This window comes from Parasteatoda tepidariorum, chromosome 3 (assembly GCF_043381705.1).
Source record: "Parasteatoda tepidariorum isolate YZ-2023 chromosome 3, CAS_Ptep_4.0, whole genome shotgun sequence".
Lineage (NCBI taxonomy): Eukaryota > Metazoa > Arthropoda > Arachnida > Araneae > Theridiidae > Parasteatoda > Parasteatoda tepidariorum.
The window spans coordinates 31,941,561-31,957,624 of record NC_092206.1 but is presented as its reverse complement, the minus strand read 5'-3'; the positions used below and the strand labels follow the sequence as shown (position 1 = coordinate 31,957,624).

The following is a 16,064-nucleotide window of genomic DNA, read 5'->3' as shown; positions in this document are numbered from 1 at the left end:
TAAATAATTTATTCACCATTTCAAAATCTATTTCGTAAGTCTCACCGACAGCGTAGCGAAATAATTACTATTTGAATAGTTTTTCATCCCCTCGCTGTGATTTATTAAAACTAAATAGTTTACTAGCGTAAACAATCATTCTTTATTTAAACAAAATGTGCTACAGCATAGTAAAAAACAGTATATGGATCACAAATCATATATTCGAGAATAATTATTTCAGTATTGTAATAAAGAACCGAAACGGCTACTGTAACCAGCACTAGTACATTTTACAGAACTGAGCTTTTACTATCCAATTAAGCTATTTTATTTAGCTGATAAGCGTCCTCAAATTTAAAAAAAAAACTAATAGTAAAATTTCTATACGGATTTTTAAAAACGAACTGCTGTAACTTTCGAAACAAAAAACGAACCACCCTGAATAACTTTTGATCTGATGATTGGATCTTCACGTTCTAGGACTCGATCTTCCTAGGTTGAGGGAAGACCAATACAAATAGGCTAATTAGTTAGTGTAGATGAAGTTTAAGATTACGAAATCAGACACGAAAGCGTACTTTTTCTGAATGAACATTTTTTCGATGGACTCTGATTTCTGACTAGTCTAGCAAGCTGGTAAATATGGTATCAATAGTTTGGTCTGAGAGCGGTTCAAAATTTTGACCCTTTAATATTAATTTTATTTATTTATTTATTTATTTTTTTGCGCATTTCACCATGTTTCGAGAACTTTTTAAGCAAATTGAAAGGTTTTTGAAGGTTTGAAAGGTCACAACTATAAAATGTATTTATCCAAAGATAGTCCCATGCAAAAAAAAAATAATAAATAAATAAATAAAAAAGTAACAATAATAATAACTCGTAGTTAATATTTATTTTATTTAATAATAATCCAAAAAAATTTTAATTGTAAGGTATACAATTTTTACACCATTTTAAATAACGTAATTTTACATATAAAATTTGAGCAAAATCGATCAAATAGTTGTTGAAAATTCGAATTTTAAAAGTACGACATTTTCAAAATTTGATTTCTTGAAAACTATTGACCTATTTCATTCAATTTTTTTTTTTGTCACGTACATTTCTTAAAATAATCTAAAATATTGTACACCCTTCCAATTCAAAGTTTTTCGACTATTTTATAAAATAATTAGAAGTATTAGCTAAACTAAACGTTTTACGCTAACTAAAAGTTATTTTTGGCATAGAATTATCGAACTAATTCCGAATATTAAACGAATTTTATAACTGTTTGCAAAAATTTTTTAATTCACTTAAAATTTTCTTGAAGTAAAGCTAAATATGCAAAAAATAAAATTAACATTAAAGGGTCTAAACCTTGAACCACTCTCCTGTCCAAACTTTTGAGATCATATTTCCCATTGCGGCTTCCCACGATATTTTGGAGTCAAAATTCCAAATCAGAAAAGAAGGTATATTAACAGAAATCCAAATCAGAAAAAAAGGTATATTAGCAGAAATCCCAAAAAGGTATATTTTTTTAGAGAACGTACGTTTTTATGTCTCATTCTGTAACTTAAAATATCGTTTGCATTAATTCATTATATTCGAAGTCTACCCTTTAAGACATTGAGAGAGAGTCCTAGAATGTGAAGATCTGATAATTAGATCAAAAATTATTCAAGATGTTCCATTTTTTTTCCCACACGGTACAGCCCCGCAGTCTAATGTTCAGTAATATCCTATAGAATAAAAAAAGTAGCAGATGTCAAAATTTTTAAGATTTTATCTTTTGAAATTATCAAAATGCCTCAGGGCGCTCTATGAAAAGTGTCCTTTTATTTTTATTTATTATTTTTTATACCTCTAATTGCAGTTTAGAATAATCCCTAATCTAAAATCAAAAAATCCCGATTGCTTTTCTGTTAATGGTTCGTCAATAAACAAAACGTTTTTCAAATCAATATAATAGGTCGCGGCAGACCAACTGCAAACGACAGGAAATTAATCGTGAATGCAAACATTGGTCTACGTTCTTACTCAGCAACATTTTATAGAGACTAAAAAATTTAAACTAATTTGATCCATCTGATTTAAAATAAACCGAAATAGCAGCCGAACAATTTTCTAATTATAATTAACTTCTATCATTTGCCCTTCTTTATTATTTGCACCAACTGTTAAAAGGATTTTAAAACTTTTAGTTTTAAACTCAACGCTTAATAGTCTATCTTACTAACAGCTTTACAAATTATGCATCGATACAAAATAAGGAAAATCCTGCTCATTCAAGGAAGATAATTTATCATTCTCGTTTAGAATTTATTCTGATCAATGTGCGCCTTTTCAATCAATAATTTCCTTACAATAATTAATTATTAAAGCTGTAATTGTCATAAATTTTAGTGCGGTTCTAACCAATGTACTAGAATGTAGCATTTCTAATGTTAATTGCATAATAAAAACTCAAATTTCAAAATTTGTGTATAATATTGTTTGATAAAATTTCAAAATTATTTATAAAAGTACCGGATATGTTAGCTCCCATCTCTGCTTAAAAATACTTCAAAGTATTTTTCGAAGCAGAATTTTTTTTTCTCACAGAACTTTAAAATCTTAATTTTTTTTTTATTATTATTATTTTAATAGATTTTTGATTCTTGAGATTTTTAAAAATATTTTTAAAAAAATGTTTTAAATTATATATTTATTTATTTTTAAATTTAAATATACCAATTTATGTATAAAAGAAATTTTTTGTTCCTTTATTTTTTCCTTTACTTTTTAATTGAAGACCTTTTATTGTATCACAAAACACAAACTGAGAAGCAAATAACGAACATATACTCATATAAGCACCAGAAATGCTTTTGTGTTTTTGTCTTCAACGCAATTTAGTTTAAATAACTGTTAATGTATTGTCAAAATGTCTTGAATATTTCGTTTTTAAATCCGTACTTATTTTTATATACATACATATTTTCTCTATGCTATGCTATGCCAAGAGAAACGTGCAATCAAAAATATTTTTTAACCCTTGAACTTATAACTAACAAGCACTCCCAAAAATTTTTAAATTAAATTTTAGGATTTTTCCTTTATCTTTTAAGTATTTTGCTTTTCACAAAAAGAATGACATCCTCAGAATTCAAAAAGCGATTTTTCATTAATTTTTTTTTAACAAATTCTAAGAAAGAAAAAGTTTTGCCTGACTTCAAAGAAAGACGAAATCATTTATGGTGCTGCCATCTTGTGTTTTGTTATTTAACTCTTTAAGTGAATGGTGCTGCCATCTGTAAGCAAAATTTACAACTACACAATAACATTACAAAAAGAAATCTTTATACAAAGCACTTGATCACAAAATTGTCTAAAATTTATCCTTGCCAAGAAATGTTTTGTATTTAATCTTTTTAAGAAATATAAGTAAGAATAATTCTTTTAAAACATTTTTTTTTCTTTTCCGAATATTTCATTTGGATAAAACTTAGTTTATAATTAAATTTCTTTTTATTCATATTTTTGTCACAAATTTTTATCCATGTTTTGAAACAAATTTATATCCATGTTTTAAAACAAATTTAAAAAAGAAAAAAGCTTAGAAGAAATAATGAATGTGTTGATATTCACTTTTTTTCCCACTTTTGCGCTTAATTACAATAGCTCTGCTAAGGGAAGGGAAAAAATATATCTCATGTAAATTAAACATTAATATTATTAAAAGAAACTGAGATTTGTATTATTAGTAAAATGAATTTTTTTAAATAACATTCAAGGGGGAATTCTTAAAAATCAATGTTTAATCTCTAAATATAAATTTTAAACATTTTAGTGCAATTTTGAGAATCTTAATAATGGTATCAATTTTTTTTTTCTCCAGAAATCATGAGTAATTTTCAAAACCCACTGTTTTTATTATTACTATTTTAAGATTATTAACTATTTATAAGGAGAATTAATTTTTAATAAAATCAAACACAGATTTAAAATGGATATGACCACTAAGAAATATCGATCAAGGGATTTCAGTTTTTCTCGTTAATATGTAGACCCCCTTTTATTTTTATTGTTTTTTTTTCTGCTACACTTAGTTTGTAACACCATTTTATTTGAAGCTATTAATCAAGGAATGCTGCCTATGTTTGGAGCAGCTTAACAGCCTTAAATTACTGTGTGAAATCATTGGTCAAACTTGAAACACGCTGCAAGTGCAGAAACTACTTTTAACGCTATTTTCTTTTCATAGTTTTTAGTATAACGTGCTTTGTAGTACAATAGAAAAAGCGAACAGTAGTTTGTATTGACTGCTGGCAACTAATATTCTGCGTTGCGTCTGTGGCCAATTGCTTAAGAAATTACATAGACACTATGAATTATAGTTATGTTAATTTATCGTTTCTCTCATAACATATCCATATTCTCAAATACAATGTACGCTCTTAATGTGATCATAAATAAAATAATACGGAAGTATTTCAATAAAGAGGAACATATTTTGATCTATAACTTTAGATTTAATTCAATTTTTAGAGGAAATTAAAAAGCTTTAAAAGCACGACACAAATATTGATAATTTCCTAACATTTCTTAAAACAAATATTTCTAAAATCATATAAAAAGTTGAAAATTGAAAAATAAAATCATTAACGATTTAGAATATTAAATTTGCTCTTGTAAAACACATGAATTTTTTCACAATTATTGTCTGTTTAGCCATTATTTCCCAGTATAGGACTTCCTAATTCCAAAATGATGACTGTGGTTTAAATCCAGACTCCACGAACGGTCAGTTAGTATGCTTCTGCCGACTCGCACCAATCACCGCTCTAACGACCACGATAGTTTCCATGCAGCGAAAATGCAGAGTGCCATTCAAAAAGCTCACCACTGAAGCAATCTTATTTCAGTGTTTGATCCAGTACCTTCCCAACCTTACGTATTGTGTTCAGAATCACAAGGTTATGGAATTAAACATTTATATCACCACAGATCTATGAACGGGCTGTTCAATGCCTCTAAAATAAAAGTAGTATCTGCTGTATTTACTTCCAAACATATTCCACTCAATCGCTGAACCACACAATCAATTGAATTCTGATGTACTTTTCCAATTCGTATGTGTTTTTAAAAAATGCCTAAACTTGTCTGTCTTAACTCACAATCTACCATCAAAAATTAGCAGTCCTAACCTAATTTCTCCATTTACCATCAAAGTTATATTTGCATATCAATTTATCTCATTCGTATTCCTTATTTTAGAAACTGTCATCAAAACTATTTATATTTGCATTTAAAATTAATTTGCATTCTTTATTTCAGCATCTACCATCAAAATTCGACCAGAGAGCTGCACAAATGCCATGGGAGACAAAGGAACATGCATGTTTGTATGGCAATGCATCAAATCAGATGGTGTTCAACTCGGACCCTGCGTGGACCGTTTCTTGGTAGGAACATGCTGTTCATTGCCAAAAGAGGAAGATAATCTAGTTCCAGGATCCTCAGGGTCTTCTAGCAATTCATCTATGCCACCCTTTTCTCCTCCAAAAGGTGATTTGCCTAATAAAGTGAAACCAGCCGCTTCTAGTGTTCAAACAACAGTAGTGACAAAACCTCCAATCCTCATGACAACAGCTCCGCTGACGATTGGCACGTTTAATTTTCCAACAACGAATGCAAGGCCTATATCATCATCTACCATTCAATCAACAGTGGCTCAACAAACGTCATCAACAACAACAACAGCCAAGCCTGATAATAGAGATTCTTTAGGTAATTATATTTTTTTAAATTACAAGGAATGCGTTGTCTAAATAATATTAATTAGAAGTAATTCAAAAAGGACTTTTCTAGATAAAGATTTAGGACCCAAGCGCAATTATTTCATTATTTTAGTCTTAAAATGAAGAACATTACTTGAATGTGCAATATATATATATATATATATATACAGTATACTCTCGATTATCCGTGCTCGGATTATCCGGTTTGCGGATTATCCGTGCTCATTCCGGAGTCACACAAAAAATATAAAGATAAATATTTTCAAGTTTAAAAAAATTTTATTCGTGAAGTTATAACATTACAAAATTTTTTGAAGCAATTCAAGAAAGCAAATTCGTTGTTGGATTGCTGTATATGGAATATCAGCAGCACGGCCAAAGGTAAAATCGTCTACGTTATCACGATCGCGGCGAAAGATCATACTGCTTGATGAATAATCTTCTTCAAATATTCAGGAAAAATATGATAACAGGATTCTTGAACAAGGAATAGAAATCTAAGGTATCGAAATTCTTGATGAAGAAAATTTAAAAGACTGGTTTCAAAGTGATGCATGCGAGCCTGGGTTCCAGTATTTGACAGATGAAGACATCGTTTTGTTGTTAAATTAAATAGTGATAATAGTAACTGATGCAGAAGATGTAGTAAATGAGGGAAATACAATTTCTCATTCTGCTGCTCTGTGGAAACTTTATTAGATTATAGGGGAGGATTTGATTACGGTGACATTACTGCGGCTCGTAAAATATGTGCATCGATATATAGCGAAGACACATTACACATTTTTTTAAAAGGAAAATTACTAGTTTGATGTTAAACAGCATGCAAATGTCAGTAATTTTTATATTTTTTGTACTGATATTGATTTTTTCTTTAAAAAAAAGGGAGTTTTCGGATTATCCGTGTTTTTCGATTGTCCGTGCGACCTGTACCGGTGATTAACCCGGATAATCGAGAGTGCACTGTATATATATATATATATATATATATATAAAAAGTCAAGCTTGATACCAACTTGAATACTGCTGATAGAACGGTTATTAACGTTCATATCGCTGTTCGTCATAGGATTTTATTTTTAAACAAATTACCTTTTTTTTTTTTAATCGGTTCATAATTTTTTTTCTTAAATTTAAGCAATTAAATTACTAGCAGCAGTGAAAACTACACACACTGTTAAAAACTTTGTGATATAACTTGAACATAAAACTTGAACCGTAACATCGTTCGAATTTTAACGATAATATAATTCTTAAACTTATTACGTGATACTATCGTTCAACTTAATGAAAATAATAAATAATAATAAAGTTTTCATCAAATTTGGAGGGTATTAACGTTTTAGATATTTTATTTATTTTACAATATTGTAACATAAATAAAATATTCCTCTACTTAATATCATTTTTTTTTAAATACGAATGGTCTTTAACTTTGATTAGATAGTTATCTGAGAGTATTAAATGCTGAATATTCTAAATTTCGACAGCTATATAGTTGTATTTAACCTTTTTTTCGGAAGAAATAAGTTAATTTTAACCCAGTATTATTTAATTTTTACATCTAATTCCTTTACAATGTTTCTCTTCGAAATCAGAATGTGGAATTCCAGCCTTATTTCCGAAGAGTAAAGTTGTTGGTGGAACACATTCATCTTTTGGAGAATGGCCTTGGCAGGTAAAATTTATTTATATATTGTATTTTGTTACATGAGGTGTTCCAAAATGACCACCCTTAATGTATATTTCAGGATTATTGCTAGAAATGAAGTCAATTTTATTAGCATAAGGTATAGTAAATTAATATTCAAATGAAGAAGAGAAACGTTTTATTACAATTTACTCATTATAGAGTTCAATAGGAGCATAGGGGGAAAATGACAATCGTCTTAAACCGACTCATTTTAGAAGGAAGCTTAACGTTGTAAATAGGGCTTTAGGTTTTAAAACCAGCCACTTATAATTTTTTTCGAAACTTTTAAACTTTTTTGTTCGGTGTAAAATTAAAAAAAATCATATAAGCTAATTTTGAAACTTAGAACCTGGAATGGAAGATGTAGCTAGTGTTGTTTTTGTTCAATAAATGTATGTAATTAAAATATTTACTGCTAATTTAAATAGCTCGTATTTTATTGCTATTTTAAATATACCAATATCTAAAAACAAACATCTTCATTACAATGCAGAGTGAAGCAAAATTTTCTTTAAAGCTCATAGTAATTAGCGTAGCTAATTTTAGTTGCTTTTACATATCTCAGTTACAAATTGTGTTATTATTATTAATAATATTTTGACAGTTTTTGTCCCATCTATAGTATTAATACTTGTGTACTCTGTAGGGCATGATTCAAGACTCTGAAGTACTTTAGTTACTTTTGACACCTCTTATTTTACTTAATATCCCTCTTTGTACGTCAGACATAGTTTATTACACCATTTTAATTAGCTCTATCCTTACAGTAAATACAAAGGTTTGTGATTTCCAAGACATTACGGTGATCTTTCCTTTTTTATGGAATAATTTTACAGTAGTGTTTCAGTTTTCCGTATTATAACAGACTGCGATTCAACTGCAATTGCAAATCGTACTGTTTGGCACACCATGTCCTCGTTTGGACCTTGTGCCACTAAACTCTACACTCAATCAATCAACTGTAATTGAAAAAGAATATTCGATTTTTACAATGCAGTTTAAACACTACTGGCACTTTTGCCTCCAGATCCAATTTATCCAATCAACAAATAAGCGTATGACCTTTAACAGTACCTTTGTATCAAATATGAGTATGACCTTTGACAATTGTATTTTTCTGTTTACTTTATTTGTTACTATGTACAACGTTAAACCTGTCCTACAATATCACAAATTTCATTCAGCTCATGAAATGTAAATGTAATGTACTGCGTTTTTGTTTAGGTGTCTGTGCGAAGGTCATCATTCTTTGGTTTTGCGAGTACACATAGATGTGGAGGTGCTATTCTAAACGCCAACTGGATAGCCACTGCAGCTCATTGTGTTGATGAGTAAGATTTTATTTTACAGAATAAAAATATTACGTAAAATTACTGTTTGATTATGTTATGTTATGTTATGCCAATCATCAAGCCTGCTTCAAATCAAGCGAATTTTTTAGGCAAAGTGTGCGTTTCTCGTTTTTTTCAGTGGCGCCATCTATGGCCAAGAATACGACTTCATCCACTCACCCCACTTTACCGGGAAGACCCATTCATAGTCAATCCATTCATCCACATATCGTAATTTTGATCTGAACCAGTGAACGATCTTTGTCCATTTCAGTACTACCAGAGGTATGGATTTGTTATGGGAACTTGAAGGACTTCGTGACCCCGATAGAGTTAACGTGCACCGATTTCCATTTAATAGACAGGGATTCTTCGGCCTGTGGGATTCGAATTCCCATTCTTACAAACTCGAGCCTAACGTCCTACCAATCAGTCTATCCCTGCCTACTGGTTGATTATAATTTTATTAATCGCCAACAAATGAACTATATTACAACTAATAACATATTTGTCAAAAGTGTCTAAGTTTTAAGTTCATGCCTCATTTTTTGTTGCGTAGATCGAAAAACATTTTTAAAAAAAAATTTACGCAAATTTTTCTCTTTGAATTAATCACCAAGTGAAACGCAGAGTTTGAAAATTTCAATCAATAGTTCTAGAAAACTGTCCGAGTTATAAGTTTTCTATAAAAATTATTGATTATAAAGCTTCTCGTGAGAATTGCATTAAAGCCTTTAAAAAATACGCCATATGTCTTAAGATGAATGGTAAATTTAAATTCAAATAAAAGATCCATTTATAATTCTACTCTATGCCGAAATGATATGACAACAAATAAAATAAACTTTCCTAAACGAAGTTATTTTAATGCATTTTACATATTTTTTTTACAATTGCATCTCACACTTTACACTTTCTATATTCTTAGTAAATGGAATAGACGTCTCAAGTTTGAACACATCCCCCACACTCTACACTTTCCCCTCTCCGTTTGCATGATTTTGGCAAGTCTTGCTTTTTTCCCCATGGTAAATTCAGTAAACAGTTGGAATATACTTGCTTGGGGAAAAAGCAAGATTTGCGAAACCGTTTAAATGGTGAGGGGAGAAGTGCGAAGAGTGGGGAAATCGCTTAACCTTAAGACGTGTATTTTATTTACAAAGAGTATCATTCCCTTTTCTTGTCGAAAATCCAACGAATGTTTAGTATTATTATAATTATTCACCGAATAAATTTCAATTAATATCTTTTTGCCGAGAACAAATTGTATGAAAATCTGAATCAAGTGAATGCGGTAGGTTATTATTTTTTTTATATTCTAAATTTTTTTAAAGTTTGTAAAGTGAAGAGTAGGGAAAAAAAGTGCTCGGTTTACTTGGATTTCAGCAGTAAACTGGAAATTATTAAAAATATAAATTTGTACGTGTTTCCTACTCCTAACTCCAGAACCATTTGGTGGTCCTGGAGTTTGTAGAACAGGTGAAGGGGGAGAATTTTAACTTGAAGTCGAAAATTTCAATCAAATCGTTCGAGAAAGACACTTAAAAAGGGAAATTTTTTATTGATGTCGCATTAATTAAACTGTAGACGAATTATTTTTTTCTTTCCAAATAGTATTTAAAAAATAACATCAGTGATGTTTAAAATTCTGTTTAATAAATAAGAGTTTTTTGCAGGTTTTTTTATATCTGAATATTTTTTTATTCATTATGTGAGACAGTCAATGATCAACGTCCGTGTCGTAAAATGGGGAACAAAAGTTTATTTTAGAACTGTATAATTTCATTTAAATTAATAATTAGAACTGTAATGTACCTGTCATCTTAATTTTTTTTTCTTCGAAAAACGACCACTTAATTCCCAAAGGGAGATATTAAACAATGTAACGTATTAAATAATGTATGTTCCCAAACTAAATTTAGTTATAGAGTAAACAGATCAATACAAATAGCGACCTGTTTACATTGTGATTAATTAAAATTTCGTTATTAAGTAATTCATAGCTGATTTTTTAATGTGCAAATATTTAAATTGATTAAACATCTTTATTTCTAAGTTTTACTTTTTGTATTCTAGCCTGCTCAAGTCTCAAATACGAATTCGTGTAGGGGAGTTTGATTTCTCTACAGTACAAGAACCGGCCCCTTTCCAAGAAAGAGGTATAGAGAAGAAAGTGGTACACCCAAGATACAACTTTTTCACGTACGAGCATGATCTAGCTCTTGTGAAGCTGGAGTCTCCTCTAACTCTTCAACCCCATGTCAGGCCCATATGTTTGCCCGATATGGACGACACATTCATTGGACTGAATGCTACAGTGACTGGATGGGGAAGACTGAGTGAAGGTTTCATATTTTTCCATTTATTTTTCCTTAACATTTCCTTAACATTTAATTAACTTTAATTTTTCTTCACCATTTGTCCACCTTTTTAGTCACTAAACCTCGAGATAATTTAGTGATTTTTCATCTTTTTACTCTCGTGTTTATGAAGATGAAATATTGATTTGAGATATTTTGACGTTTTCGAGCAACTCAGATGCTTAAATTTTAGCACGAACACATAACACTAGTTTCCATGATTTCTAGTCAATGGAATCAGAGTTTGTCACCATTTTATCGTCAAATGAATATCATTACCAATACAAATCTCTGCCTATTTTTGAGCAAAGTTAAAATTTTACCTGAAGTTCTGTTCTGGAAATCAATCCAAGTTACAATTATTTATTAAATGACACGAGAAAAATGTATCTCAAGTTGAAAATTCAACTTCGTTTCTACCTAAACAAAATTACAGACGTAAAACCAAAAATAAACGAAAGTAATAAAATTAAATTAAAATTTTGAAAACTCTGCGTTTTTCTAGACTAAAAAGGAAAAAATAAGAAGGCAGAATCTACACATCAGAAATGCAAAATGTTATCTGTTACAAAATAAACGTCGAACATCAAGCACAATCGAAAATTCCCATCCTCTATGTTCGAAAATGCTGCGCTTTGGTTAGCTAAATAAATATAACAATAAATTATCTCAATTTTTGTCTACTAGAAAGATTTAGTTTTTTAAATGCTTTTTTTCTTATTTCGCATGTCTTCATAGCTTTCTTTTGCATGGATATAGTTTATAGCTTCATTCAATTCTGTTATCTTTAAATAAGTAAGTTTAATTTTTATCTTAACTCTTCACTTCGCACTTTGCAAAAGTAAAGAATAATAATTTTCGTATGTGGAATTGGTCAAAGAATACAGGAAGCATACAGAGAAAAAGTCAGATACAATTTTTAAGAGGAAAAAAGCTTTTGTTACTTTGCAAACCCGATGCAAAACCCGATTTATAATGTTATAAATTCATTGATACTCAACGTAAATAATGGAATCTTTGCAATAATAAACAAAATCATCAGAACTCAAATATACGAAGGAAATGGTTTAAATAAGAAATGGTGTAATTTCCTAACAGCAATCATCTCTCTTACCGAATGGCGATAAACTAAGGAAGCTACACGCGGGGAAACAGCATGTCTTTTCAAAGTTAAAACTAGCACAGACTGGTGGTCTATAATGCTCCCTTACTGAGGCAAACACCTTTGCAGATGTTCAAAGTACTTTTCAATGTTAAATTATAGAAGACTGCATGAAAAATCCAATTCTAAATAGCTTTTGTAGATGTGCAAAAGGGGCACAGTAAAGAAATAAGTCTGATGCAATATAAATGTGTCCAACCTTGACTAAGTATTGTTCTTTGAGTTTCATGCACTATGAAATGTTCTGCTTTTCTGATAGTAATCCAATCCAATATCCATTGTTTCCTTGCTGATTTGATTCACAGAATATCTGTTTTTTTTTTACTTTTCAAAATTTACTTTATAAAGAAACTTTTTAATGATAGTAAATTTAATTGGTTTTATAAATTCACTTACCCGATTTGCATCAAGGGTATTGCACAGAGTTTTGAATAAATTTTACCATAGCATACTTTTAAGAAACGAAACGGCTAAGCGACTTTAAATTGTTTATTTCGACACTTAATTGCTGAAGTACATCAATATAATTAATCAATTATCATATAGTGTGTGTTCTTACGTTTACACATATTGCTAGTATACATAAGGCAATTCAAGTTTCATAGATAAGAAAATTAAAGCATTTAATGATGCATAAACATATTAAATCACACTAGAGCCTAATGATATATTGTGACTAAAAATTATTATTTTTCTTATGCATTGATTCTAATACAAAATGGATGTATCTTAGGTGGTACTTTGCCCTCCAAACTACAGCAGGTACAAGTGCCAATCATCAGCAACGAAAAGTGTCAACAAATGTTCCATACTGCGGGGCGGCAAGAAAGTATTCCGGACATTTTCTTATGTGCAGGATATGAAGCAGGGGGACGAGATTCATGTCAGGTATGCTTAGTTTCTCATTATCTTGAAAAAAAATTGTGTAAGTAATTTTAAAATTACTTTCGCATCTTAAATTTCACTTACTTTTAATTCCAAGTTTTATTGATTTAATTAGCCAGCTTTCTTATGTTAATGAGCTGGTTTTATCAGATAACTTGTTATCCGATAAAAAATAATGAATAATGATGAAAATTTTAATGCTTTCAAATATTATCAATGTTTTTCTGTTGGCTGCATACTTTTGATTTAAATGAGAGGAAAAAACATTCCAATTGCTATAAAATGGCTGTTTAACTCATGAAGCAAAACGTTTCTAATTATATATATATTAAATTTTTGCAATGAAAATTTCCCTTGCTTGAACAGACTAGTAACCTGAGTCTTTGACTTTATTATAAATGGTCATCTTGGTCACTGAATGAGTTTTCGAACAAAAGCTGCCAAAAACTTAGATGCCATCTTATAGCATATATAGAACATAAGTTATAAGTCTAGAACATAAATATTAATTGTATAATAGTATTAATATATATTATAGTATATAAGCTATATTCTTTTCAAAATAGTAAAATCTTTACCTTAAAACAACCTTTTCAAGAATTAGTATTGCAATTAAGTTAAATTAAAAACTCATTTACTAAGTTTTTTGTGTTAGCACGTATCATGGAACAAACACTATTGAGATTCATCATTATATTTGAATGTACGTAAACTCAGTGCATTTATGTATGAAAACTGAAAAATAATTTTAAATTTTAAGTTAAAATTAGTTAAACCAAATAATTTTAAAATTAAATTGTATAATTGTGCTAAATTTTATTAATTTAAATTTTTAAAATGTATTTGTTAATACTTATGTAATCGTAAACGGTTTTCATTTTGCTAGGAAAAAAGTGTGATAATGCTGTTATATTTATCTTAAAAGAAGATAAAGTTTTTATATTTTATTTTTATAAAAACGTTTTCCATGTCAAGTGCAAGGGAAATAAAATAGATTTTGATGCTAAACCTATTTTTCTGATATTACTGTTTAACATGAATCAATTGATTTAAAGTAAGTCAAAGCAATTAGTATAGGCAAACATTGTATTTCTTACTTCCAAACATATTACTGGAAAATTTGTATTTTAAAACTGTTACAATATTTTGGAATGCTGGGATCAAACCTTTCAGATATTACCTATTTTCAAGAGAAATTTTTTTCTCGCAATTTTTGAAAATTCACTTTTGATGCTTTTCTAATGTCTTCATTTGAAACTAGTTACCAAATTTTAGGTTTTAGGTGTAAGTTTTCTTTTAAAGCATAAAGCATAAATTTTAAAAATCCTTACAATGATAAAATTTAAAATTCAGTAACTAAGTTCAATACAATACATTTTGATACATAAAATAAAATAAAACAAATTGCACTATGAAAGATTTTAATTATTTAAGAAGTATCACTATTACTATTTTAACAAAGTGTGTGAGGTGATTTTACAATATTTAAGTAGTAGTGTTACAATGCTATTACTTGATGTTATAATGCTACTTAATATACACAACTACTTAATATTATAAAGAAACACGGTACACCTTTTGTTTTATGTTTATATCTTAGATATTATATTTTTTTAACAAGCTTTAGAATTTGAACTTAATTTACTAACTAACAACTCTCAGATGAGTTTAATTATTTTCATTTAATCCTACGTAGGCGAGTTTTACAAGAAAAAATTGGCCCAACCAAAAATTAAATAGCGTTCATCTAATTTATGATTTGTAAATGAAAACTGATTTATTTAAACAAGAGATGCACAGCTTTAATTCAAACTAACTTTTTTTATGAGTCTAGTGAATGTAAAAGAAATACTTCACAAAAAATTTAAAAACATTTGCTCATCAGTCAATTTGATATTTGATGCCAAACAATTATTTCAAAGTTTTACCAGCTTAAAATCCTGTTAAACTTTTTCCTTTATGTAAAAATACACAAAATAAGTTTAATTTAGTAGTAGTATAATAAGTCTAACTACAAATTTTTTAACTTTTTGTGCGCTTTCAAAAATTTAAATGCAAAGTTTATTATAGAGTGAAGAAAGATTTTGAAATTAGTTCATGTAGATTAACATGTTACAGTCACTTGTGAAAAGTACACTCCATGAAAAGTTTGAAATGCATTCTTTATATTTATAGAAGCAGTATTACTTCCCCCAATGGCATGTTCAATGAATGTTTTATGCTTCAGTACTCGTGGCATATTCTGAAATTAGAGTATCAAAGCTTTTGAAAATGCTTTTCGAAACCATACAAACTTTGCATCAAGGATCAAAATCTTGATGCAAAGTTTCCTTTTTGAATTGCAGACATTTTTATTTTCTCTAAGAATTTGATTAGCATTACTTTTACTCAAGTAAGTCGTATGGGTGTTAATAATATATCTCAATGTTAATAATAATAATTTCTTTAAATCCAACAGATGGCGCTCTGCAAAGTAATGTAAAAGGATAAATTGTATTCAGTTTCCTCATTGGCACTGTACCCTGAACACCATTCATTGTTTTTGTTATTGAATACATTAAAGGCGTTTGTAATGATTTAAAACCCCGAGATCATTGTATGTAACATTTGGAGAGCCGATGGTACAGCGCCAATAAGGAAACTGCATGCAGTTAGTCCTTTTACATCACTTTACAGAGAGCGCCATCTGTTGGAATTTAGAAACTATTATTAACAATAGTATCAAACTATCAATAAAATGTTTACTTCAAATTTTGTGATAAGTACTATTTAGGTGGTAATTTGTCTTCAGAAAGTTTTTCTGCTTATTACTATTGATATAAATTTTGTATGGATATAAATAACCCCATTTCAAAAACTTTGATCGTAAAATTTCAAAATGTA

The 16,064-nt window shown here is 29.1% G+C and overlaps 1 protein-coding gene across 7 annotated transcripts in view; it reads left to right on the top strand.

Annotated features, from left to right (window-relative positions):
- The window catches only part of LOC107439947 (serine proteinase stubble), an 83,642-nt gene that overhangs the window by 66,761 nt on the left and 817 nt on the right, over window positions 1–16,064 (top strand). For all 7 annotated transcript variants that reach the window (XM_071178478.1, XM_043042856.2, XM_043042855.2 and 4 more), the window contains exons 3-7: window positions 5,287–5,739; window positions 7,349–7,428; window positions 8,668–8,774; window positions 10,851–11,119; window positions 13,030–13,184. In XM_071178478.1, coding sequence (XP_071034579.1) covers window positions 5,287–5,739; window positions 7,349–7,428; window positions 8,668–8,774; window positions 10,851–11,119; window positions 13,030–13,184 — 1,064 coding nt within the window. The remainder of the gene's footprint in view (window positions 1–5,286; window positions 5,740–7,348; window positions 7,429–8,667; window positions 8,775–10,850; window positions 11,120–13,029; window positions 13,185–16,064) is intronic.